Genomic DNA, 25381 nt, shown 5'->3' with positions numbered 1-25381 from the left:
CGCCTCAGCCCCGCCCCCGCCAAACTACCCCACCACTCAGCAACGACAATTTACCACCGTCAAGTTGTCCCTGAGTCACCGAGATACCTAGGTAGTCACGCCGAAACAGCTGCAATCCCTTCCCGCAGTCCCAAGGAACGAGTAAGAATCGCCGTTATAGAGCCCGTGCCCGGTTCTATTTATTAATGACTTGGGATTTCATAGCTCGCCCTGCCGACCTCCCGTCTGCGTACCGAAAAAAACCATCGCTATGCTCGACCTTCAAGACTTCATCAAGGAGCGCGGCGGCGACCCGGACAAAATCCGCGAGTCCCAGCGCCGTCGTCATGCGCCCGTCGAGATTGTCGACGAGGTCATCGCTCTGTGGGATGGTACGGATCCTCAATCGCTCCCCTCCGCCGCCTCTAGAGGTACCGCTCGACAGGGACAACGTACGCTAATGAATGCGTCTTTCGGACTGAAACAGACCACCGGAAGACCCAGTATGCGGCGACGCAGTTCGGCAGCGAGATCAACGCCGTACAAAAGGAGATCGGCATGAAGAAGAAGAATAAGGAGAATGCCGACGACCTGCTGAAGAAGAAGGAGGACCTGCAGAAGCAGAAGAAGGACAAGGAGGATGAAGCGGCTGCGAAGCTCGTCGCGCTCAACGCAAAGGCCAAGAGCATCGGTAATTACGTCCACGATTCAGTTCCTGTCAGCGATAACGAGGACAACAACGTCACGGAGCGCAAATGGGAGCCCGAGGCTGGTCTTGGGGCCAAGACAGAGCAGACGCTTTCCCACCATCAGGTGGTCACCCGCCTGGCGGGCTATGACTCTGAGCGTGCAATCAAGCTTGTCGGCCACAGAGGTTACTGCCTGACCGGATACGGACTGTTTCTGTATGTTTTCTGGCCACAACGGCGTGTGGTAGGAGGCGGAGTACTGACATGGCACGAACAGCAACCAGGCGCTCATCAACTATGGTCTCGAGTTCCTCTTCAACAAGGGCTACACACCCAACCAGCCCCCCTTCTTTATGAACCGCAACCAGATGGCCAAGACTGCCCAGCTCGAGCAGTTCGACGAGGAGCTGTAAGGAAAAATAGAACGCTTGGTACTCCCAGGCTCTATGCTGACATATCTTAGGTACAAGGTGACGGGCGACGGCGAGGAGAAGTATCTCATCGCCACTTCCGAGCAGCCCTTGTCCGCCCTGCACAGTGAGGAGTGGCTTCAGGCCAGTCAGCTACCCATCAAATACGCCGGTTACAGCACGTGCTTCCGCAAGGAGGCCGGCAAGCAGTATGTCGATATCCTCTGCCTGATGTGTGCGCATGCGCGGGACTAACTAGATGTCAAACAGCGGCAAGGAGGCCTGGGGTCTATTCCGTGTACATCAGTTCGAGAAGATTGAGCAGTTCGTCTTCTGCAAAGCCGAGGAGAGTTGGAAACACTTTGACGAGATGATTGCCGCCTCCGAGGAGTTCTACAAGAGCCTGGGTTTACCCTACCGGTGCGTGACTACGAAGCCGAAACACCGATAGCGACAGACTGACTTTGTGATATCAGGGTCGTTTCCATCGTCTCTGGAGCTTTGTGAGTAGATATCAACACAACCATGTATTCGCAGAGAGCTACTAACACGCTCAGGAATAACGCCGCCGCCAAGAAGTACGACTTGGAGGCCTGGTTCCCCTTCCAGCAGGAGTACAAGGAGCTCGTCTCTTGCTCCAACTGTAAGTCCCGTCTTCATGCCAACCAACGTCATCGCAAGCTGACGAAAACAGGCACGGACTACCAGACTCGCGAGCTCGAAGTTCGCTACGGTGTGAAGAAGGCCAAGGAGGTAAGCCTTACACAACCCCCGGCCTGTCTCGAATCAAGACTTGAGAGCTAACCTGCTGCTTCAAGGCCCCCGGTGCTGGACGCAAGGACTACGTCCACGCCCTTAACGCCGTAAGTACCCCCCGCCTCTGGGCGTGCTTCCCATTGGAAACCTCATCGAGCGTGAGAGCTGACAAAACCCACACCCTCCCTACAGACCCTCTGCGCTACAGAGCGTACCCTCTGCTGCATCATGGAAAACTACCAGACCCCCGACGGCCTCAAGGTCCCCGAGGTGCTGCGCAAGTACATCCCCGGCCAGCCCGAGTTCCTGCCCTACGTCGCCGAGCTGCCCAAGGAGATCACCGTCGTCGCCGGTCAGAAGAAGAAATAGAGAACGCGTCAGTCGTCATTGTCGGGCTCGTCGTCCTCCCTTGCTTGACGCAAGAGTTCTGGGTTTTCGGTGAACGGGGCGGCGATAAGTACTCGGCATCGGCTGGTAGAGTCATGCCCGGCTCGCCTCGACAGGAGTGGCACGGGGGAGAGAGATGGGTGGACGGTCAGCGGGAAGATACACACACGCACAGCCTCTGGCTGCTCTACTGAGATGTCGTTTGGCGGTGGACGTACGGATAGACTAGCAGCACTATCAGATGAATAAAAGTTGCTCATGCCTCGCAACCTCCTTGCCTTTGATGAGCCGGCGTCCGGCACTATGGCTAGGCGGTCTCACCACGAAAGTCTAGCCACACGGCACCTGTTCCGGAAAGGGATGTCGATGGGAACACGGACAAAATTGTAATTCATCAGGCTACCGCGGTTAAAAAGGATACAAAATCTCGCATCCGCCAGCAACGCCGGAAATGCACACCCAAAACTCGTCGCCGCCCGGATTCATTCCATGTTTTTTCCAACGCCTTTTGACCAGAAACCCTCTTATACCAATTTCTTATTACGCGGACCAGCGTAGCCCCCCTATACAGACCGGCGGGGCCATTTACTCACTCAAACTTGCCCGCCCCAAAGAGGCCGTTGACGGCCTGGTGCCGCCTCTCCGCGCCCTTCCACTTCTTCGCCTCCCGGCGCTTCTCGCTCTCCTGGATCGCCGCGCGGCGCTCGTTCTCCCTCGCCAGCGCGCTGACGCCGGACCGCTTGCTTGCGTTCTTCTTGATCTTGCCGTCGTCGCCGAACCCGCCGCCGCCGCCGCCGCCGCGGGAGGAAAAGGCCGAGGGCGCGACGCCCGACGCACCGCCTGCACCGCTGCCTTGCGAGCTCAGGACCGAGGAGTTGGTCGTCGCGCGTCGGAGCAGCGTCGGGGTCTTGAAACTGCCGCCAAAAGGCGCGGCAGCGTTGGGTATCGCGAAAGCGACCGCTGCGGACGTCGTGGACATTGTGGACGAGGACTGGCGTTTGAGGGTGAGTCGGTCGACGACCTGGTGGCGGAACCCGGTGCGGCGGGGGTTCTTGCCTGGGGAGTGGTTCTCCTTGTTGCTCCGTGACGACGACGGACGGGCGTCGTCGTCGTCCGGCTCACTGTCCGAATTCGGGTCCGTCGCCGGGATGACCTCGTTCATGTCCTCGAGCAGGCTCGATACAGACTCGCGAATCTCGCCTAGGGAGGCAGGTCTCTTGCCATCCTTGGTCCTGCGCATGTTGGCCGGCGGCCTGTTGGTCGCGTCGGTGCCGAGGGGCTGTCGCTGCGTCGTGGGCTGGCTGTCCGGCACCGTTTGTTGTTGTTGCTCCTGAGACTGGGAGTCCTCAGTCTCCATCGGCTCCGGCGCGAAGTCAAGGAAATCCATCTCTTCGTCGCTGTCGCGGTCCTCGAGGGTGCGGAGGAAGGCCTGGTTGCCAGGCTTCTCGGCAATCTTCTTGATGCGCTCATCGGTGAAGAGGGCTTGTTGCATCTTCTGGAACTGACGGCGCTTCAGCCGCCTCCGGGCCTCTCCATCATCATCCGAGTCTGAGAGGCCGTAGTCAGCGCCGCGCTTGCGGCGGAGCATGCCCGTTGTGACGTCGTGGAACAGCTTGTCTACCATCTTCTCATCGCTTGCACGCTCACGCTCGCTAGGAATCGTTAGTAAGACGGCTTGCACATGTAAGTTATGTTCACTTACGCATAAAGAGCAGCGAGCTTGCGCTCGTCGTCAGCAGTCATACCGCCCTCGTCGTCAATCATTTCCTTGACAGAGGCAGCATCGTCATCATCGCTGTCCTCGCCGTCTACGCCTCCCAGACCGGCATATTCGTCTTCAGACTCCTCGGCCTGGTCCTCGACCATCTCCTTGGCTTTGCTCTTCTTGCGGTTATAGTCCTCCGCTTTCTTGAGTTTCTTCTGCTTCTCAACAGCTTCCTTCATGACGTTGAAGGCAGTTGTCCTGAAGCCGAATTCGTCCACCTCGGGACTGGCTCTGGGGTCCTCGTCCTCATCGTGACCAACCGCAGCCGCGACGTCGATCTTGCGGCGCAGCTTGCCTCTACGGACAAGAGGGGAGTCTTGTACCGAGTCGACTTCCGCTTCGTTATCGAGAACCACAGTTCTAACAGTGGACATAGGAGGCTCGACGAAGCGTTGTCTCAGAGGCGTGTAGTTTTGCGGACCAGCGTCCTGAGTGGCATCAATTGAGATCTGAGTTGACTCCTCGTCGCGCACTAGACTATCGAAAGCATGGACCTGGGACTGAGAGAAGTGAAGGTGCACGCCCTCCGCAGAGTCCTGCTGCGTCTCAGCTCTCTGCGTGTCACCGATCTGGCTGTCGAGGATCATGCTTTCATGTCGTTGAGTGAGACCAATGAGGTTGGAATCAGGGAGGCTGTCGAAGTCCGGCATAGGCGACTGAGAGAACATGGTGCCGGGAGCCTCTTGGCTGTCGTCCATAGTACCAGCAAAGATCTGGGTAAGGCCTAGCCCAGCAGCTCCCGTGACGGGAAGTCCAGGGATGAAGGTCTTCTTTGCAGAACGCAGGACTGAAGTAGGGACAGCAGGCGACTTGGTGTTGGGTGCAATAGGCGAGCGCTGAGTCGCAGTCTTGGGTCTGGGTGTCGCCTCGACCCTGTTCTCATCCTCATCGTCGGAAATGACCTGGGTCTTCTTCGAGCGACGGGTGTTTCTTGTGGGGAGGCCCAAGTCTTCATCGGACTCGTTGTCATCTTTCATGGGAGCTTCGACATCAGCTTCGGGGTGCTCCGAGTTAGTGTCGTCGGCCTCGTCGTCGAATAGAGCGACGCCTTCAACGTCCGCGTCAGAAGCGTCGTCATCTTCAGCCTCCTCGTCTTCGGAACCAGAGAGCTCGAGTTCCACTGCAGCACCTCCTTCCGCTTCCTCATCGGAGGCTTCGTACTCCTCATCGTCGCTGTCATCCCAGGCATCAAGCTCGCCGTTCTTCCTCTTTTCCTTCTTTTCTTTCTTGGCGGCTTGACGCTCACGCTCCATGATCTCCTCGGCTTCCCTCCTAGCCCGGGTGACAATGTCCTCAACCTCCTGCATCTCGCGTTCGCGCTCTTCTGCAGTCTGGACAACGATACCCTTCGACTTGAGGTACTCCAGACGCTTCTCACGCTCAATCTTGGCTTGCTGGCGCGCCCGCTGCTGCAAGTTGAGTTGCAGCTGGCCAACCGTGATGGTTGGCTTTTCGTACTTTCGTTTCCTCTCCTTGGTGGGTGAACCGACTTGAGCGAGGCGGCGCAGGGCGTGAAGAGAATTTGATTCCTTGGCTTTTCTGTCAGGAACCCTGCTGAACAAGGCGTCAAGCTTGCTTTTCTTTCCGCCAGTGATCTCCAAATCATCGCCGTCGTCGTTGTCGAGGTCGATGAATGCTTGGTTTGCTGAAATAGTAGGCAGTTTGATACGGACACGGCGTTTAGGCTTGCTGTCTTTGACGGGGGTCTTTTGAGGAGACGCAACGGCCTTTCCCTTTCCCTTGTTGAGTCTCCGCGATGCCTCGAAAAGATCGTCAAGGGAGAACTCATCATGATCAGGGGCACCGGGCAGTGGAACGGCAGCTGTAGTTTCCTGGACCTTGGCAGGAGACATGTTGTTCGCAACGGGCGGAGAACTGGGCGGTGTCTCAGGGTCCTTCATCTCGGCGTCGGTCTGGTGAGCCGAGATCGGCGTAGTCGGACGGCTCGAGCCCGAAGTCTTGGGATCGGACTTCGCCGGGGCTCCGAAGTTGAAGCGCTGGAGGAAGTCTGCCTTTGTGAACTTCTTTCTCGTTTTGGCCTCGTGAGCAAGCTGCATGTTACGCGCCATGCGCTGCGTCTCGCGCTGCATCTCTTCAACGGCCTTCTTGCCAGCCTTCCTTGCTGGCCTTGCGGCTTGACTAAGCTTCCTGCCGCCCTCGTCGTCGGTGATGTCGGAGACATTACCGGCGTCGTCGTCGTCAAAGAGGTCGATGTTGGTGGTCTGCTGCCGCTCCATGCGCTCGGCGCGCTTCTTCTCCTCTTCTGCCTCACGGGCCAGTCTCTCTTGTCGCTTGCGCTCAACAAGGGCCTGGAACCTGGCGCTCTTGGTCAACGAGGGGAGCGACGCGTCGGAGTCGGAGCCGTTGTCGGCCAATGCCAAGTTGGCAGACTTTATCGGTGATTGGCGGTCAGGAGACACGAAGAGTCCGGGACTAGACTGCGCCATGGGGTTCTGGGTTGGTTGTGGTGTGGTTTCTTTAACGGGCTTCCTTTGCAGCCTTCGTGGTGCTACGGGAACGTCGTCTTCGTCTTCTACGTCTCCCATGGCTGTGTTCTCTGCGTCTTGTTCCTCATCGTCGCCAGAAGATCCTAGTCTTTTCTGAATACGGTCGAGGAAGGTCTCGGGTTCGTCGTCTGAATCTGCTGGTTGAGTGCCACCCTGAAGCTGGGCGGCGAGGCGTCCCCTGGGGCGGTAGAAGACTTCTTCTTCCGAGTCGCTGTCCTGGACACGCGTCGGGGGTGATTTACTCTTGCGGCCGGCCTGCTTGGGCTCGTCATCCTCGGAACTTGTGTCGAGGGCAGCCAAACGGGCCTCGATTCGTGATTTCGGTGAGAGCATCATCTCTGGCGCTGGGCTTGCACTGGGTGAGCGCGGCGCTGATTTTTCTGAAGCCATTGTGGGTTGTAATTAAGAAAAAAACAGGAACGATGATGGGTATCAAAACATGAAAGGACTAGAAAGAGTTGATCCAAGGTTAATGGTCACTGAGAGTGCCAATACTACGTGAAGGATGTTGTGGCAGAGTTGAGCGGTGGGTGGTGGAGTGCAGGTCAATTAAGAGCTCTTTGACGCGTCCGGGAGACGCGACGTGTTGGTGTTCAGGTACGGCGGGACGGGAGCTTATCGCGCACCGCGACGCCACTAAACACGCCGATAAGCAGCACTTAACTGACGCGGGCCCACACCATAACAGCTCTCATCGACACAGCTCATTAGTCACTAAACAGCTGCAGCTTCAGGGCACTTATACCGAGTCTACCGGCACGATTCCAACCTTGACATCTCTATTCTACTCGTATCCCGGAAAATTTCTTCGGTATCCTGCCGCTTCAACCTGTATAGCCTTTCATTGATGGACTTGTTAAATGTAACCACAGACCAAGCTCTGCCATCATCATTGTACCCAAAATCCAGTACGTAGTACCCCAGCAATACCACCAGGATCAGCGGCGCCGACGTGACGAAGTAGATCCAGAAATACTCCCCTCCCGGGCCGTACGGAACCTCCATCCCAAATAACGAGCACGTGTACGCCAGCGGGATGAATACCAGCCCCAGAAGCGTCACCGCCTTGGTGCTTTTGGCCTCGCGGATGCTCCGCTGCTGCTCCTTGTACCCCTGCCTGTTCCCCGTGATGCTCGCCAGTCCCGTCACCGCCGCGTTGAGCGTCTCCGTGCGGTGCCGCAGCTCCCGGAACCGGAGGTAGAGAAATTGGAAGTCGGCCGTACAGTCCTGCCACGCAACGATCTCAGCCGTGAGCGCGCCGGGCCGCGCAGGCGGCATGTTCACCGGTACTGGCGGCACCGGGTGCGATAGCGGGATGCCGAGTTGGAGCATAATGCCCTCGAGGTCCTCAAGGTACTCCCCCGTCCGCCGCTCCCAGCCCTGCATGTCGCTCCAGAGGGCCTCGACCTTGTTCATCGGCATCTTGGCGAGGTCCTGCTTGCGCGTGAGGCCACGCTGCACCGCCGAGAGGGTTGCTCGCAGGTGTTCGCTCTGCTTGAGGAAGTGCGAGGCAACAATCTTCTTGACAAAGACGTTGACCGACTCGGGCTCCGCAATGTCCACCAGCCGGGAGTGAGTTTCGAGGTAGAAGGAGAGATCCTCGAGCATCGAGGTACGCGGGGGGCCGCAGTAGCGGCCTTCCCTGGCGACACGGATCTGCTCTTCTTCGGGGACGAAGTCGAGATAGCCGCCTTGGTAAGGGTATGCCTTGACAGGATATTCCATTTTGTATTCATCCCCTGTCCGGACGCTTTTCACTGGGGGGTCACATAGCACGAGACCTGGAGATCATTAACCAATGGGCAAAGACTCGGGATGGGGATTGCTCACAGTCCCAACCACCTCCTTCAGTCCTTCTCGACCACACACCGCACTTCCTCCTGACAACCCCCACATTCAAATAATTCCCCACCTCATCAGGCGAGTTGTCCCACTTGAAGTCACGAGATACCCCGATGTGTCTGCCGGTAGCAGCACACACCCAGCGGAAACTCGTCGGCTTCCTGTTAAACGCCACGGCCTCATAGTACTTCATCTCCAGGTGGCCCCGGCTCTGGATGACGGACGGCAGCTGCACGCCGTCGCTCTCGCCCATCCAGTTGAGGTTATGTACGACGACGCGCTCGTGCTCCACAAAGAATGACGGGTGGAGCGAGAAGCGCTCGCCGAGGACGCCGGCGAAGCCTGGACCGAGTCCCTCCACGACGTAGATATTCCGCCGGCCGCGCAGCGACGCCGTACTGCGGAAGTGTGCTTCTAGACCGGCCGGCTCGTCAAACTCTGCCGTCCGGGCGAACGTGCCGTTCTCGAGGCTGAGCTTGACAACCCTGGCGCCGTCGTCTGTAAATGGGCTCCGCTGGGTTTGGGCCTTGGGGTCTCGCTGCCGCAGGCGGGGGTCCAAGAAGGAGAGAGACCTAACAAAGTCCCTGTAATCACCGCCAGCAAGCCATGCACAGTCTTTCTCCATGGTGGTAAGATGAGATGGTCGATGCGAGCCGCGCACTTGAGGGGGGTTATAGGGAGTCTGATGCGCCAAATGTCGTTGATGGAATGGCAAAATGGCGGGATGAGACTCTTGGACGAGTCGTCGTTATGAGTTTTGAGCCATGGCTACGTATCCAAGGGATAAAAGACGGACACGCGATACGACGGCTATGAATGCGCAACAAAGTGGGAGAGCAGCGACAACGGAAGAAGAGAGCAGGCTGCCATAAGGAGGCCTGGTATTAATGTGGTATTAATGGGTGATGACTAAAAATGCATGCGAGTTGCTCCCACTCCCGTCCGCTGTCAGCCAAAGCCATGAACTCCTCCTATGCCTGATTGGGTCACCGAAGAGTGGCTTCGCTCACACCCGATCTACTCAGCTGTTTACCCCTCCCTTACATTACGCGAACAGCATGCTCGTTTCTCGCCCCGCGAATCGTCCCTGTAGCCCTTTCAGCGCGATTTCCTCGCGGCGGAAATACGCGGATCGTGGCCGCAGGGCCGGCTGACCTATCGCCCCCTTCTTGGCACTGCTGGTTGCCTGCGCCTCTCGCCTTTATAGGAAGGAGTAGGTAGCTATCTCTATTTTTGAGATAACGTGTCGTGCCCCTACCGCATTCCATGTATGGAAGGCCACTTCTCAGGCGTTGTATTGGCTCTGTGCCTTGATCGCTTCGCCGATGTCGATCCAGTCAAGCTTTTGTTCCATTCAGGTCAGCTCCCCAAACATGAGCCATCCGAGCTGACGCACCCAGCTCGGTGTCGGAAAAGGGGTCGACTTACCAGAACAACGTTCGGTGTCCGTCCCCACTTCCCTCTGCACAAGTTGACCTGCTTGTCGATGGACTGCAACGAGTTCGTCTTTGGCGCATTGAACTGGTCCGGGATCTTGATGCCCGCGAACAGCTCAACGTCGAGAAAGTGGTTGACCAGGTACATGTAGGCGTTCGGGTCGACGCCCTGCGGCCGGTCGATGTTGCAATTCGGAAAGTCTCCGTCGGTCTCTCCAAACGGCGTCTCCCAGTAGTACTGGAACTCGTCGAGGATGTAGTCCACCTTGCTTGTGTCGGAGTGATAGTCTGTCACCGTCAGCCCGCCTCTTGAGTAGTCTCGAAGGCACATGAACACAAATTACCCATGAATACGACTAGTCTCGTGCCATCATCGATGAGTTCCTGGAGCGTCGGCCACTGGTCGAGGGCCATCTTCTCCTTTGGCCTGAAGACGTACTTCTCCAGACCCGTGTCTCTGAACGTGTCGCCGAACTGCGTGACGGGCATCGCATCGATATTGGTGAGAAGCAAGGTGACCACATCTCGCGTATGGGCCTCGATCCAAGAGGTGATCTCCCCGAGGTACTCGGATAGCGATCCCGAATCCAGCAAGACGCAGGTCGTGTGGCACATCTGGATTTGGCCGTTCTTGTTCTGGGTCTGGGCTTGGAGAAACCGCACGCCCATGTCGAGCTGGTCCGTCACCGATACATATTGGTTATGGGCGGGCGTGATGCCGACAAAGGCGCTGTTGTGGGATCCAACGAAGGTCACGTCGGAATACTTCTTCTCGCAGAGGGCATCGTCCCCGTTGCAACAGGCGGCGGCGATGCCCGCCAGTACGGACACAAAACGAGCAGCTCGCAACATGGCAAGGAACGGATAGGGGTGATGGGATGGCAGGCACGGGTATCATCTTGATGAGCGCAGCAGCGAAAAGAGCACCTATATAACTAGATGGAGAGAAAGCCACTCAGTTTACATCTGCCGGGAACCTGTCCATAGTTTAAAGTGACATCTTGGCCGAACTAACGAATCATGTGTGCGATCGAGCAACCGTATGCATCTTGGACGAGAAACGTTGGGGAGCCACTATGCCGATTTTGCTGGCAACATTCGTTGGCCCAGGGGCGAGTGACCCCTCGCAATGGAAACATTCAGCATGTGAGCGATGGTAGCCAAGACCTATCGCTCCTCTGCCATTGGGGCAGCGTCTCGTGGTTGGGCGATTGGACCGCAGGTGGGAGATGTGACAGAAAAGCGAATGTGATGAAGGTGAATTGCCTGTCTAAGCAGGCGCTCTTGCCTCATTTTCCGGGTCGTGAGGCTTTCCAAGCAGTAGCAGGCACACAAACACTTGTTCCTTATCCACTGGGTTAAAAGGCGAGAGTGATTGATCTCTGACGCCAGGATGTAGTACTGCTTGATATGCCAAGTCCTTATGGGCTTCCTCTCAACCAAAGGTGATAGGCCCCTCGGCAGTCTTGGGCGCGTCGGAGGTCATGCGCCACACCAGAGATTGCCAGGGGACTGTGATGCGAGAGGTGTCGGGTTGGTTGAGGTGAAGAAGTGAAGGAGGCCGGCTGCTAGAGATGTTAAAAGTGAAACAAGGGACGTTGGCGAATGACAGTCGCAAAAGGCGTTGCCACCTGGTGGCCGGTCATCGGGAACCGGCAGATAGATGCAGAGGACAGAAAAGGCGCTCGCAGTTAACCAATTGCATACCTAGGTACTTAGATGCTAGGTACCCAGGTAGTTACCCGTCAAACGACTAGTCACCCAGGAGCAGCGATTCTATCTGAGCAGCAACTAGTCGGGTGCCACCTGTAACTGCTCCTGCCTTTTCAGATATTGGAACCAAACGTGATCTTTCTCCAAAACTCAACGTCACGAGGGTTGAGAGACAGACCTGCGCAACACTACAACCCTCCATCACGACGACGACATGCGTCATCATCCAACGCTACACTTCGTTTCGGGGTGCATTCAATCTTAGAATGGCCAACCGAGCCCTTGTTGTCCTACTCGCCTTCACAAACACTTCCCGTCCAGCTTATTTATCTTCGCTTCATTCGGAAACCTGTTGGTAGCTCCACGCTGCAACCAGCACCAGGCCACTTGACTGCCGCGACTCTATCCTGGATAGAGACGACTTGCTGCTTCAGAGTGGCATACTTGAGACCGATATCGAAGCAACGCGAGCTTGGCAGAAACGTCACCCGTAGGGTGCAGGTGACGTGGGTCGATGCGATCTCGCCCACGTCCCTAGCCATGGCTGGCCGCGCCAACATGTTTCCCATGTTTGCAATAATATCGTCGAAGAGTTGTTGAGGCCGGCGGTATTTCGCCGTATCACAGTAGTAGGTATGGAACCCTCGCCTCTCTGGCCCAGAAACGATTCGTGGCACCCAGCGAGTCTCGGCTAAGCGCCAAGCGCCAAGCAATCGTCGGGAAATCTTCCGGATCGGCGCACATCATCATATGGGTGCACGTATTCCGTCTCGTTAACTATTCAACATCGCAGCAACTCGTTCTTCTTCCGATGAAGGCACAACATGCGACTCTGAGAGCTAAACCTCGGGTCGTCTCGACCATACCCCGGCAACGGTTGAGCTGATATTGCCCCGCTTGCTTAGCGATAAACGCGCTGCCGCAGTTCTCTGCGTTGCAATCAGATCGATGCAGAGTGTTGTGCGATTGGAAGACGTCTCACATGGGTAGTGACACTTCTCTGCCCCATAGCTAGGATACGGTGTTCCGTCCTTATACACCCAGACAGTGTTTGGGCTGGATCCCTGACCACCATTGATCGCAGCGAAACTGGACGAGCGGTTACTCGGCTTACTCGTGCAGCGCTGCAGGCCGTTTTGAGTGGATGATTTGGACATTTGACTTCACCGGCGGTGAAACTCCCGATATGATATCATACACTTATCATTTTGCCTGGCTCTGGCTTCGCTTTGATTACCATCGGCTTCTGCACTCTTCGTCTGCGAAGAAAAGTCGTCTTTCTCCTGACGTCGAACGTGAGGACGGAACCCGCTTGTGGCGCAGCTAACATAGCATAAACATCTCGCATCCCGTTGGACATGCTACAGTGACAAATTTCTGAGACAAGAGATTGAACACACCAAGTCAAAAAAAACCGGGGATCATCCAAAAAACGAACTCTGGTTGCGGCCCATCGAAGCTGCAGAATCCACCTCACCTGTGTCACGGAGGGGGCTAAGTGGTCTCTGTACGGAGTACAGCCCTCAGGACAAGACACCCGACGATCAGCATACCCCGTTTTGGTTAAGCTTGCTTCTTGGAGCGGAATCGCCGGCAGATCCTCTCTTCCCTCTTCCCTCAGCCGCCTCGCCGGGCTACCCACTATATTCATATTTAGAGCTGCGAAGGGGCCAAACAACCGTGCGCGCAGTAACGAAACGTGGAAAGGCCTCCGAAGCCCGAGTTTTGTTCTTCGATGCCCAGGATTTCGCCAAGGACTGTCAACCGCCTCGTCGAAGGCTTGTTACGACGCGACTCGGGACGACGTAGGATCACTGACCTTTCATCCCGCCTGCTGCTTTTGCCAAGCCATGTCAGCCGTGGTCCGCGTCTCTCGTGCATTTCAACAACGGTTCTAAGATCGGTATGAGTCTCTTGCCATGAAGCATCCGTAAGGAGTAGGACACATCGCAAAAGTGCAGTCAAACTTTACCATGGAGAAATTTGCCGCCATCTCGGGTTCTTGCGATCGCCGTGTCGGAAGGCCCTTACCCCCAAAAGGGAATGACCTTGTCGTTCTTCCGCTAGCGGAGAACGGAGACACCATCAGGGACACTCGCTTGCGTTCCGTGAGTTCTTGGACACGAGCGGAGACATTCCATTCACGAATATCCTGGTGGTTTTGCCCCGTCTCACCCTCTTGCAGCATCACTCAGCCGCTCACTGGAACCAAGCTCGTCTGCACCGACCAACAACCTCACACACCTCACGTTTGACGATCAATGTGATCCCAGTGCTGTTCCAAAATATTCTGCAGGTGGAGGTGGGATGGCCCCTGCCCTCAGGAACGCCCCTGTCGCTAACCCTCCCTGTCGCTAACCCTCCCTGTCGCCAAACCTTGTCCGACGATATCATGACCGGTATTGACGGCGAGCCCCTTGAAAAACCGGAGACAAGGTTGGCCCTAGTACCTGAGAGGGAGCTGAGCCGCTCCCCCACGACGGCGGTTTTCAACGATCTACCAATCGGAGCTCAGATCGCCAGTGTCTGGTTCACGCAAGGCCTACGGAGTATCCTCGCACTCTTTGCCGAAGAAACCACCCTCGGGCTGACTCCAGGCATGGCGTTTCCCTCACCCGGCCCGCCGCCGCCCTCTTCGAAACGGTGGTGAACCAATCGCATCTTCGCAACAGTGGTTTTTGCTCACGCCCACAACGTGTGTTGTCTGGTCGTCAGATCGATGCTTCAACTGATCTTTCGTGAGAAAGGGGCAACCGGATGATTCATTCAGGAGCATAGTGGCTGCAAGCCCTGGTCTTGGGAACTAGGCCCGATGGTTTGCCAAGACCCATCAGTTGTCTTCAACGTCGTCCAAGTCCTGCCATCCAGAGTATCGATGACTTGTATAAGAGTCGCCTGCGTGTCCGTTAAACTTTCCCCTTCTTTGTCTCTCATCAGCATCTCATCTTCTCTTTAGCCTTTTTCATCTGCCTTTCTTTCCCACACGAGCCTGGAGCTCCTTTTGACTGCCTTCGAATCATAGTAATCGCACAGCTTTCCAAGTTCAGAATCAACTTCCACCAATCTTTCCAACCGCCAAGATGAAGTACGGCTCCACCATCCTCTTCGCGGCTTTCGCTGCCACCAACGTCCTCGCCCACGGTGTCATCGACAGCGTCCAGGGCGCCAACGGCGTCAACCTTCCCGGTCTCTCTTGTAAGTCTCCCTACCTCGTCGGCTCAGGCTTTCGCTAATACATCCCAGTGATTGACGGCACACCTCGCGATTGCGCGTCTCCCCGTTGCGGCTCCGAGGCCGACACCTCCATCATCCGCGACCGCGAGTTGGGCACCAAAAAGGCCTCCGCGCTCGGCCGTACCCAGGGCGGTGGTCCCGTCGATGCTGCCGCGATGATCCAGACCTTCATGGACGGCGCTGCTGGCAACACGACCGCTGCCAAGGAGGCCCGCGCCATCCACGAGGAAATGATGGCTCGTCGCAACATCGCCGCTCGCCAGAACGGCAAGGGTAGCAAGACGCCCAAGGGAACCGTCGAGACCGGCGTCAAGGCCGCCACCGGCATGGCTTCCAGCGGAGGCCTGCCCACGACCGCCGACGACGGAACCCTCAAGATGACCTTCCACCAGGTCAACCAGGACGGTGCTGGTCCTCTCACGGCCGACATTGACGCCACCTCGGGCGGCACTGACCCCAGCGCCTTCAAGAAGGCTGAGGTCACCCAGAACGTCCCCGGTATCGGTTTCGGCGGCCTCTCGGGCGCCTCCACCATGGACTTCCCTGTCGCCATCAAGATGCCCGCCGGCATGACATGCCAGGCCAACGTCGGCGGTGCCGACAACGTCTGTGTCGCCCGCCTTCGCAACGCCGCCCTCGCCGGCCCGTTCGGCGGCTCCGTCTGCTTCACTCAGTCCCCGACGGCCCGCAAGCGTGCCATCGAGTTCAACCTTCGCAAGCGCACCGAGACACGCGAGGCTCGCGCGTTCAAGGCCTAAGGTGCTCCTCGCACTTTGGCAGGGCATCGGGGGAGTAGTACGGCACTACCGGGCAACAAGGAAATCTATCATTTTTCATTTTTCTCTATTCTTCTCAACTTCTCTTTGATAGCTCGCCGCCTGCCAGGGGCATGGCGCACCGAACTGTCAAAGGGGGTATGATGAGTTGAGTCTAGCATCATCAGCTGCTTCGCTCGCTCTCATCATTTTGTTTCCTTTTTATCCTTTACATGACATCCTGGGGGTACGTTTGAGGGGTTTCCTGATTATAGTAATGCTGCATAGGTGGCGTGCCTGAATGAAATAACGATGCTTTGTGGTTCTTGAACTTGTTCTTCTTCGTCTTCCTCATCATGGTGACTTGCTCCCCTGCTCTGTCTCGGGTACTTCCCAGTGAGGTTTGTGCGAAACGTGCCATTGGAAAAGTTAACCGGAATGGCGGATTTCTTCAATGGGAAAACGTGTTAGTCGAGAGAGAGCACCCGAACAGGGAGGGTGCCTGGCGGCTGGGCGCTTGCTGTCGGAGGCTGAACCTTCTTCCAAACTCTAATGACCACAATCCACGTGCCGACAGAACGGCACATTTCAATCACTTACACAGCTGGTTCCCCACAGTCTATGCCCGTTTAGATGTCATCCGTTCAGGCACTGCTGTTCTAAAGGTATTCAGGCTGATCACCCGAAGAAAGCACGCACGGTTGGGGGTTGTTCTTGAGCATGTCCTTCACATGAGCCATCAAAACGCGTCCGCAACTCTTTTTTTCTTTTCTTTTCTTCAAATGAGGGGAGGGGCGTGTCCTTTGATGGCAAGCTAACCAACTGCACTTCGCCTGGGCACCGGGAACTGCGTCATAGTCGAAGTGGCCTAGGGAGCACTACAGCACCCTCCCAAACTCTGATTCCTGTTATCCTGGCCGGCCGTTCCAGACCCGATCCCAGGGACGCGTGCGAGCTCCCCACGAGGGTTATGGGAGGGGAGATAAGCTCGCGGCAACCCAATAAGTCGCAATCGCCGCGGGAGGGAAAACCTGTTTGACACCTTCCCCCCCCCCCCCTCCGTCATCCCTGCAAGCCGGATGATCCATCAATCGAAACGTTCAGGCCTGTCTCACCACAACAAAAGGGGAATAGGGCTAGAAGAACTCTATATGCTCGGGGTTCTATGACGCAGAAGGGGCAGGTGGCAGTCGAGTGTTCTTCGGCGTTTCGGGGTGCAGGGAGGTTCAGAGGATGTGCAGAGCGCTCGAATCCTCAATTCAACCAGCCGACTGACAGTTCGGGTTTTAACAATGAATTCAACCCACGGCGTCTGAATTTTGACCAATGAAGCCAGCAGCCGATGTTGCCCTTTTGAGCTGCCGTGGAAAGCGCGCGTAGGAACCCAAAACGAGTCAGAGGAGCGTTTGGTGCAAGTCCAAGTGCTTTTTTATTCTTTCTCCTGAGACGAGACGCCGAGGCGAGGCCATGGGTAATTTTCTGTATCCTCGATGGCCCCCCCCCCCCCCCCCCCCCTGCTCCACTTTCCACTCTTAGGTTTGCTGTTGTTATTCACGTTGGCGAACGGAAAGACTTTCAATCTTGCAGCGCCGAGTCTCGACAGCAAGTTCCATGAGCCCACTTTCGAGACGTGTAAGTTTCCTGTAGGCCGTCAACCCCCCCTCTGATGGGCACCTACTCATACGTCTTCCGAGGGGCTTCGATCTCTACCACCCCTTCCGCCATAAAGGGACTCCGTGACGCCAGTATGAGCACACAGCTGGAAGACCGCCGCGACATCATCCTCGGACTCCACTTCGAGCTCGTCGTCAGTGGCCCCACCCACGGGGGCCGACTTCGGTGCCCATGAGCTCCGCAACGGCCGTCTTGGCATCGGCCGTGTGGGTCGCCTTTGTGGTCGCAGCTTCTTCAGTATCCTTTGAGGCCTCTCGGTTGGGATGGTGTGTCCGCAACCCGAGCGAAGCCTTGGAGTACCAGTTCGTGTCCCAGGAAGCAAGAACCTCCGCGACGTGGCTTGTCTCTGTCATGGTTGGAGATAGGTCGTCGACGAGAGCTTCCCAAGTGACCGGTGCTCTCTGCTCGTCGTCTGACATGCCTGATTTCCCAGAAAGTCGAAGACCCCCTTGCATCGCGTCCATTTTGGAACCGACGACAAGTTCAGCTTGAATAAAGTGAGCGTCGAGCCCATGGATTGGAAGTTGCAGGAAAACATGCCGACTAAACGTGATGGCATACATCAGGTCCCGTATTTCTCAAGCCGAGAACTACTGGACTGATTCTCCCGACGGCGCGAAGCTCACCGCATGTCGCAATCCACTCAGCGTGTAAACAACCGAGACCGATCGGGCGCGGGTGGTTAGACGGTATCCGACGTGCATAACGGGTCGGGTTACTCGGAGCAGGTTGTGTCGGAATTGAAGTATCGATGCATAACTCTCTATAGAGGAGCTTCTGTTGTGGATTGTCTTCTTCTTGTAGTCGTTGATCTCGATACAGCGATCAATGGGGACGGAGCTGGCACCCGGGGAGCCGGCGGCGTCGGCGATTTCTCCGTCTCCGAGCAGAGATCTCGCTGTCCGGCGCATAACGGGACGGCAACCTGCCCCGACACCCAGACCGCACATTGCACCGGGACCAGGTTTCGCGTCTGCGGACGCAGCAGCCGAGCGGAAGGGCTGGGAAAAAAAAAGCCGAGGCGGAAGGGTGGCCGATGGATGGTAGCAAAGATTGCGCATAGACAATTCGCGGCTCGGGGTGCATCTTCACTGGAGAGGATTGCCATAGTTTGACGCATAGGTAGTACGTACGTGGAAGAGAAGGATAATCCCGTTACCTCGAGCCGAAGAAGCCGGCCCGACGTGGCCGGACGGAGGAGTAGACAACCATGCGCTAATTACTCTGCTATGCAACTTACTGCCTTCGTACTAATGCTACCTACGCAGTACCGCAGTAGAGCGCACGAGCACCAAGTCACCGGGCTGATTAGCTCATCGGACGGCCGTCACCGTCACGGCGTTACCCCTCCATCCCGCCTTCCATCCCTCCTTCGGTAGCCGGTTCGAACGCGCGCACGTCCAAGGCAGCCTAGCCCAGCCCAGCCCAGCCCAACCCAGTCCCTCCTCGCTGGTGTCCTTTTGATGGTTCTTCCCACTTAAACGACGTTGACGACCAATTTCCAAGGCCGAGGACAACCTCCTCTGGCCACCCACGCGATTCAGCGCATGCGCCGGGAAGAGCCAGGGCCAGCCGAGACCGCGCAGCGCAGCGCATGGGGACCGAAGCAAGACCCAGAGATGCCGTGCTCGTACCGGGCATGCAAGGATGGGTCGTGTGAGGTGTTCCTCGTCCGGGCCGCCGCTCGCGATGAGTGAGGTACCTACTAATAATTGATCAATACATCGGAGGGGGGGGGGAAGGGCAGGGGGGGAAAATGCATGGCAAAGTCGGGCACGGCGGCATGTGACAGGGCCGCTTCAACTGTATGTGTATGCATCTCTTTTACGTCTTCTAAAGGCCCGGTGCACACGACTCCCTCCGAACCCCCCCGCCGCCGCCGAGATTAAACAATATACGAGTGCGCGCGTAGCCAAGGCCCTTAGGATCCGTCATCTGTCAATAGTTGCATTTGCATGCATCCCGGGGAGCCGAGCTGCACAAGGCCCCACCACCCGCCAGAGCCGTGCCAGTGGTCCTGTCACTCTCCGCAACGCGAATCCGTCCGTCCGTCCGTCTCACCGCCCCCCGTCCCCCCCAACGACGACGACAGAGGACTAGTAGGTCCCGACGTGGCATAGCTCCAGGTTCACTTTGTCCCACAGACGGCTGGCTACCTATCTAGCCCAGGTACCTTGCTTGACTTCTCACCCATCCCCAGTGTTCCGAACGGTCCCCCCCCTCGGCCTTGGCATTGACTCTTTGGATGAACTATTTGAACCATACTTCCCTCCCCCCCAATGCCCATCTTTCTTCCCCTCTGCTCTCTTCTTTTATCTATCCAGAAACAAAGTCTGTCTAACTAAGCAAACTGAGGATAGCCTTACTCTCCAACAGAACCACACCTACTACCAGAACCCCAAACCTTCGTCTGATCGCACTTACGAGTCGCGATCACCCCGTCGTCAAGACGTTTTCCAACCTCCTCAACTCGTAAGTCACCCTCACTCATGTGTCTTCGTCTTCGAACCTCCGCGGGCGTCAAACACACACACACACACGCACATACACACACAATCGACCCAAGAAATGCTGACACCCACGCGCGCCCAGGGTCCATCACCCGTTCGCAGGAGCCCGCTGTTCCGCCTCCCCCGGAGGTTCAGCGGACTCGGCCAAAGATCTCTAAAGATCTTGCCAAACTACGCAAGCAAGCCCAATATCTCAATTGAACCCTGAACAAACCGCACGCTTCTACCTCCCGACCCGCGCTACCTCTGAAATCTCAAGAAGCCATGGCTCCCCATGCAGAGGTCGACTCGGGCTCCGCGCACGGAGATGGACCCTCCCCCAACCACAACGGCAACGGCGCCGCTGCCACTAACCAGCAGCACCACGAGCTCTTCACTGTCAATTCCCCCAACGTCGTCTACACCGACACCGAGATCCTGTCAAAGTACACCTACCGCACCACAAAGGTCACCAAGGACGCCGCCGGCAAGTACATCGCCACGCCCACCGAGACCGTCTACGAGTTCAAGACGGACCGCAAAGTGCCCCGCGTCGGCATGATGCTCGTCGGCTGGGGCGGCAACAACGGCACCACCGTCACCGCTGGCATCCTCGCCAACCGCCGCGGCCTCGAGTGGGACACCCGCGAAGGCACCCGGGCCGCCAACTACTACGGCTCCGTCATCATGGGGTCCACCGTCAAGCTGGGCACCGACGCCGAGACGGCGAGGGACGTCAACATCCCCTTCCACGACCTGCTGCCCATGGTTCACCCCAACGACCTCGTCGTTGGAGGCTGGGACATCAGCGGCATGAACCTGGCTGCCGCCATGGACCGCGCCCAGGTGCTCGAGCCCACGCTCAAGGCACAGGTCAGGAAGGAGATGGCCGAGATGGTGCCGTTGCCGAGCATCTATTACCCTGACTTCATCGCCGCCAACCAGGAGGACCGGGCCGACAATCTGATCCCCGGAAGCAAGGCCTGCACGGCCCACGTCGAGCAGATTCGCAAGAACATTCGGTAAGGCTTTTGTGTGTGCGTGCATTGTGGTGAGGGAGACAGGGGGTGCTGACGCGAGACAGCGACTTCAAGGAGGCCAACGGCCTCGACAAGGTCATTGTACAGTGGACCGCGAACACGGAGCGCTACGCTGACATCATCCCGGGCGTCAACGACACCGCCGACAACCTGCTCAGGGCCATCGAGGAGGGCCACGAGGAGGTCTCGCCCTCGACCGTCTTTGCCGTCGCCTGCACCCTCGAGGGCGTCCCCTTCATCAACGGGTCGCCGCAGAACACGTTTGTGCCGGGCGCCATCGAGCTGGCCGAGAGGCACGGGTCCTTCATCGGCGGCGACGACTTCAAGTCGGGTCAGACCAAGATGAAGTCGGCGCTCGTCGACTTCCTCGTCAATGCGGGCATCAAACTGACGTCCATCGCGAGCTACAACCACCTGGGCAACAACGACGGCAAGAACCTCAGCTCGCAGAAGCAGTTCCGGTCTAAGGAGATCTCCAAGTCTAACGTGGTCGATGACATGGTCGAGGCCAACTCGGTGCTGTACAAGGAGGGCGAGCACCCAGACCACACTGTCGTCATCAAGTACATGCCGGCCGTGGGCGACAACAAGCGCGCGCTCGACGAGTACTATGCCGAGATCTTCATGGGCGGGCACCAGACCATCTCCATGTTCAACGTGTGCGAGGACTCGCTACTGGCGTCGCCGCTCATCATCGACCTCGTGCTCGTCGCTGAGATGATGACGCGCATCCAGTGGAAGGCGACGTCGACGGACGGCGCGGCGACCAAGGACTTCAAAGGCTTCCACAGCGTGCTGAGCATCCTGAGCTACATGCTCAAGGCGCCGTTGACGCCTCCTGGGGCCCCGGTCGTCAACGCGCTGAGCAAGCAGCGCGCGGCGCTGACCAACATCTTCCGCGCGTGCGTTGGTCTCGAGCCCGAGAGCGAGATGACGCTCGAGCACAAGCTCTACTGAGGATGGTCGCTGAGCTGAGCGATCGATGGCAGCTCGATTTGAGTTCCGTTCTTAGCCGCGTCACGTGCCATGTGACGACTTGGATTATTGATTTCGATTAAGGAGGCCAACTGGGCCCCAGCCGATCATTTAGAGTGTGGACCGATGATGATTTTGGAGAGTTCCTATTGATTAGAAAATACCGACCGTCTTTACCGCACATACAGCTCGCAGGCGTCTCACATGCTGTAGAGTTCATGATGTCTCGTATCGTGACGGTGACTGAGGGGCAGCCACGCAAGCCCTTCGGTTCCAACCTTGGAAGTACATCAGACGAGAGGGAAATCTTCTCGTAAATAACAGCAACCGCCATCTGATCCTTGCTTGCACCCTCGCTGACGGGTGGCGTAGTGTCTCTCGCGCGGTACGCCGACAAGACGACGATGCTGACTGATGGCAGAGCAGGCTTTGCGACTCTGAGAGGGAACCGCCTTGGATATGTGTCTCAGCGACGGCAGAACAGGTCAACAGTCACCAAGTGGACGGGCCTTTGCGCTTCCCCCCTCAGCGAGGGTGATTAGCGAGAAAAGATGATCCAAAGCTTGGCCTACCGCACTGACTGTCGTTGAAGAAAATCTGGAGAATCCGGAGAAGGTAACTTGCGGAGCGGCGCCCGTCTCCAGCTGTCAGTCGCGTGGGCGATGCCACCCAGACTACCCGTACTCATTTTCTCCGAAGGAGGAGGAGTGACGATTGACGAGGGAAAACCGAGGCGGAATTACGAGCTGTGGGTGCTGCTGGAGACCTCCCAAAGAAAGGTAAAATCTCCCAAAAAGCAACGGTAAAGAAACAGGGGGGAAAGGGGCAAGGAGGTTTGTGTAAAAGCCCCGTCATGATTGGACACGGAGATGGCCATCTAGCTAGCGGCATACTAGTGTAGTAGCCCCCCCCCCGGGGATTGGTGTCGACATGCCCCGCTAACATGGCTCCACTGTGCCTGATCTGCCAAAAGGTTGCCGGGGTAGTGCTTGTGATGAAATTACCCAGGTCAATCATCCTGTAACGTGAAGTAACTGGACTGACTCTGTGGTGGGGGGGCAGGCGGGCGTCTCCAGACGGTGGCGTTTAGCGGGTAGAGCAAGACAGAGAGAGAGAGAGAGAAGGGGGGAGAGGATGGTGGGCAAGGGAGAGAAGGAGGGAGGAAGGATTGCTGGGCAGAACAACGTACGTACCTGCTTCGCATCTCGGCAGTGTGGTATCGCAGGTAATTTAACTTAGTTAATATTCGTACTACCTAGTTGCCTAGATACAGGCAGACTGTCTGTACTTTCCCAATTGCTGCCAAGACCTACCTGCCTGTACCTATTGTTGTTGCGGCCAAGTACGTCGTTCGTTCGCCAAGTGCCACCAGGTAGGTAGGTACCTTCCCTGGCGTCGCCTTCTGAGACGAAAAAGGCCTGCTGCCACGCTCAATCGAGCAGTAATTTGCGTTTCTTGCTTGCTTGTTCGCTCCCTCCCTCTCTTCCCTGGCTTCGCAACGGTTTTGTCCCTACCTCCTTCTTTTCTCTTTTCCTTTTCTTCCCCTCATCACCTCCATCTTGCCGGTCCAACACCACGACTAGATTGTGACCCAGGTATCCAGGCGTATCCGCCGCCACGAAACCACCCAAAACCGCGACCATGCTGTTCTCCAACCTCGGACGCGCCGCCCTTGCTGCAGGTGAGTGGCTCTAGCTGCGTCTTTGCGCGCCCCCTTGTTGGCTGGTTTGCGCCAACCTGGCGATGACGAGGGTTTTGTCTCCAACCACCTTGCACCAGTGAGGCACAGCGAACACCTTATTGAAGATGCTGCACACGCCCGTGTCCAACACATTGACTTAGGTGTCGAGAACCACCCCACTGACGTCCTCTTTCTTCTTCCTGCAGCCACATTCGCTACTCCCTCATTTGCCCAAAACTCCGACGCGCCCGATTTTGGACAGTCCACCTTCGTCGCCCCCGAGAACAACGTCGCCTTCGGCTTCACAGTCCCCGAAAATAGTGGCGAGGATGTCTTCATTACTTTGCGCGCCCCCATCGACCGCTCCTGGGCCGCCATCGGCATCGGCTCGGATCGCATGCAGAACAGCTTGGTTTTCATGATCTACCGCAACGAGTCCGGCACCGGCGTCACCTTCTCACCCCGCGTTGCCTACGGAAACTACGAGCCCGAATACTACGACCGCATGAAGTGGGACGTCCTGCCCGGCACCGGTGTCTTCAACGGCTCCATGTTCTTCAGCGCCCGATGCACCGACCATTGCAGAAGCTGGCCCGGAGGATGGGTCGACGTCTCCAACGAGAACCAGAAGGCTGTCTATGCCGTTGGTCCCAAGGGGGGCTTCTTTTCCAACCAGAGAGACGCGTCCGTCAAGTTCCACGAGGAGTTTGGACGCTTCACAATCAACATGAAGCGGACCATTGGCCCCGGCGACGCCCCTGTCCTCAAGGAGGACTCCGTCAACGAAGGCACCAATCAGGTCTCCGCCAACGACGGCCGAAGGGACTTCAAGTCCATCTTCCACGCCGTCCTGATGGTTGGCGCCCTGGTCTTCCTTGTGCCCTTTGGTGCGGTTCTTTTGCGCTTTGGTAACATGGTCCGATGGCACGCCCTCAACCAGGGCGTTGCGTTGCTCATTGTCCTTGTTGGCTTCGTTCTCGGGGTTCTGACTAGTTTCTGGTACTCTCGTGTAGGTACCCGCTCTTATGTGTGATGACGGGGGGAGGATGCTAATTGTGGAAACTAGTCCCGTGGCTTCAAATCCGCCCACCAGATCATCGGCTTCATTGTTGTTGCCTTCCTGCTGGCGCAATTCGCCATCGGCTTCTTGCACCATCAAAAGTACAAGAAGACACAGCAGACAACCCCCTACAAGACAGTTCACGTCTGGCTCGGGCGCATCATTATTGCCCTCGGCACTTTCAATGCCTTCCTGTGAGTTTCCCCATTTGTTCCAATTGGCAATCAGCCGGACCCAGCTAACAGCAATAGCGGCTTCTCTTTTGCGCTCAACCGCAGGTTCAACTACTTCCTTGCAGCCCTCATCATTTTCATGCTCCTCGTCTCGCTCTTCTTCACCTTCGGCGGCAAGTGGGTCCGCGGCCGGGTGCCCTTCAAGTTCGGCAACCAGGCGCGGGGCGGCTATAACCCGGAGCCGTGGCGTCAAGCACCCACACAGGGCGGCTATGCCTATGACGGCGGTGCTCCGCCGGCCTACCAGCCTCCTTCTCACCAAAATCAGACCATCGGCTTGACGAGCATGGTCGCGGATCCTGTGCAGCCGACTAAGGAGCGGAGCCGCAGCCGGGACTACCGAAGCAACGATTTGGGATCACCGCATCAGCCGCGGGAAATGATATGATGCAAACAGATGTCCTGGCTGGAACCGGTACGCTCTGCATTCTTTGGCGTTTCGAGGGAGGGAAAACGAAACTGGACGACAGACAATGAGCGTCGGTGTTGGATTTGGTCCTCTTGCTTTCTGGTTTGAGAGTATGTACATATAATGTATCTAAATGCCGATGTGTGGCCACGAAACGAGCGGTTGAATGACGATCCGGCTTTTGATGTTTTGGCAAAATTTCCATCGCCCTTATACAAACACGATCTGTGACGTCCATCGGTCTTGAAAGCTGACTTTGCAGCGAGGTCGGACGAAATGGCTGCGCTCGGCACCGACTCGGCAATGGCGACTTCAGCGTCCTTGATCCGTGGTGGGTCTCTCAAAAA

The 25381-nt window shown here is 57.1% G+C and overlaps 10 protein-coding genes across 10 annotated transcripts; 5 read left to right on the top strand and 5 right to left on the bottom strand.

Moving 5' to 3' along the window:
* Positions 1-30: 30 nt before the first annotated feature.
* On the top strand, positions 31-2601 carry LY79DRAFT_569928 (seryl-tRNA synthetase). Its single transcript, XM_060559104.1, has 10 exons — positions 31-371; positions 467-884; positions 946-1077; positions 1132-1287; positions 1349-1498; positions 1555-1581; positions 1636-1721; positions 1773-1831; positions 1897-1941; positions 2027-2601. The coding sequence occupies exons 1-10, from the start codon at positions 251-253 to the stop codon at positions 2201-2203; spliced, it is 1371 nt and encodes a 456-aa protein (XP_060408459.1). The 5' UTR covers positions 31-250; the 3' UTR covers positions 2204-2601.
* A 209-nt stretch (positions 2602-2810) lies between these two features.
* Positions 2811-6883, bottom strand: LY79DRAFT_674068 (MRC1-like domain-containing protein; the record flags this gene model as incomplete). Its single annotated transcript, XM_060564251.1, has 2 exons — positions 2811-3873; positions 3924-6883. 2 exons carry the CDS (start codon positions 6881-6883, stop codon positions 2811-2813), a joined length of 4023 nt encoding a protein of 1340 aa, XP_060408458.1.
* A 241-nt stretch (positions 6884-7124) lies between these two features.
* LY79DRAFT_569914 (uncharacterized protein) lies at positions 7125-9351 on the bottom strand. Its single transcript, XM_060559103.1, has 2 exons — positions 8324-9351; positions 7125-8274 (listed from the first exon to the last, which is right to left on the bottom strand). Exons 1-2 carry the CDS (start codon positions 8958-8960, stop codon positions 7244-7246), a joined length of 1668 nt encoding a protein of 555 aa, XP_060408457.1. The 5' UTR covers positions 8961-9351; the 3' UTR covers positions 7125-7243.
* On the bottom strand, positions 9275-10718 carry LY79DRAFT_569912 (PLC-like phosphodiesterase). The gene is made up of 3 exons (XM_060559102.1): positions 10116-10718; positions 9764-10059; positions 9275-9677 (listed from the first exon to the last, which is right to left on the bottom strand). The coding sequence occupies exons 1-3, from the start codon at positions 10621-10623 to the stop codon at positions 9621-9623; spliced, it is 861 nt and encodes a 286-aa protein (XP_060408456.1). The 5' UTR covers positions 10624-10718; the 3' UTR covers positions 9275-9620.
* Positions 10719-12365: 1647 nt separating this feature from the next.
* On the bottom strand, positions 12366-13257 carry LY79DRAFT_44204 (uncharacterized protein). Its single transcript, XM_060553175.1, has one exon. The coding sequence runs from the start codon at positions 13133-13135 to the stop codon at positions 12677-12679; it is 459 nt and encodes a 152-aa protein (XP_060408455.1). The 5' UTR covers positions 13136-13257; the 3' UTR covers positions 12366-12676.
* A 1307-nt stretch (positions 13258-14564) lies between these two features.
* On the top strand, positions 14565-15476 carry LY79DRAFT_527065 (uncharacterized protein; the record flags this gene model as incomplete). The annotated part of the gene is made up of 2 exons (XM_060555895.1): positions 14565-14679; positions 14728-15476. 2 exons carry the CDS (start codon positions 14565-14567, stop codon positions 15474-15476), a joined length of 864 nt encoding a protein of 287 aa, XP_060408454.1.
* A 190-nt stretch (positions 15477-15666) lies between these two features.
* LY79DRAFT_44264 (uncharacterized protein) lies at positions 15667-16413 on the top strand. The gene has a single exon (XM_060553176.1). The coding sequence runs from the start codon at positions 15830-15832 to the stop codon at positions 16289-16291; it is 462 nt and encodes a 153-aa protein (XP_060408453.1). The 5' UTR covers positions 15667-15829; the 3' UTR covers positions 16292-16413.
* Positions 16414-16981: 568 nt separating this feature from the next.
* Positions 16982-18371, bottom strand: LY79DRAFT_663169 (uncharacterized protein). Its single transcript, XM_060562837.1, has 3 exons — positions 17742-18371; positions 17152-17690; positions 16982-17093 (listed from the first exon to the last, which is right to left on the bottom strand). The coding sequence occupies exons 1-2, from the start codon at positions 18206-18208 to the stop codon at positions 17282-17284; spliced, it is 876 nt and encodes a 291-aa protein (XP_060408452.1). The 5' UTR covers positions 18209-18371; the 3' UTR covers positions 16982-17093; positions 17152-17281.
* A 1550-nt stretch (positions 18372-19921) lies between these two features.
* On the top strand, positions 19922-21633 carry LY79DRAFT_527060 (myo-inositol-1-phosphate synthase; the record flags this gene model as incomplete). The annotated part of the gene is made up of 2 exons (XM_060555894.1): positions 19922-20658; positions 20721-21633. 2 exons carry the CDS (start codon positions 19922-19924, stop codon positions 21631-21633), a joined length of 1650 nt encoding a protein of 549 aa, XP_060408451.1.
* A 1659-nt stretch (positions 21634-23292) lies between these two features.
* Positions 23293-25013, top strand: LY79DRAFT_594362 (uncharacterized protein; the record flags this gene model as incomplete). The annotated part of the gene is made up of 4 exons (XM_060561677.1): positions 23293-23332; positions 23539-24341; positions 24399-24586; positions 24644-25013. The coding sequence occupies 4 exons, from the start codon at positions 23293-23295 to the stop codon at positions 25011-25013; spliced, it is 1401 nt and encodes a 466-aa protein (XP_060408450.1).
* Between the last annotated feature and the right edge of the window lie 368 nt (positions 25014-25381).

This window comes from Colletotrichum navitas, assembly GCF_030913465.1.
Source record: "Colletotrichum navitas strain CBS 125086 chromosome Unknown LY79scaffold_106, whole genome shotgun sequence".
NCBI classification, from domain to species: Eukaryota; Fungi; Ascomycota; class Sordariomycetes; order Glomerellales; family Glomerellaceae; genus Colletotrichum; species Colletotrichum navitas.
The sequence above is the reverse complement of the archived record's forward strand: the minus strand, read 5'-3'. Positions and strand labels throughout refer to the sequence as shown.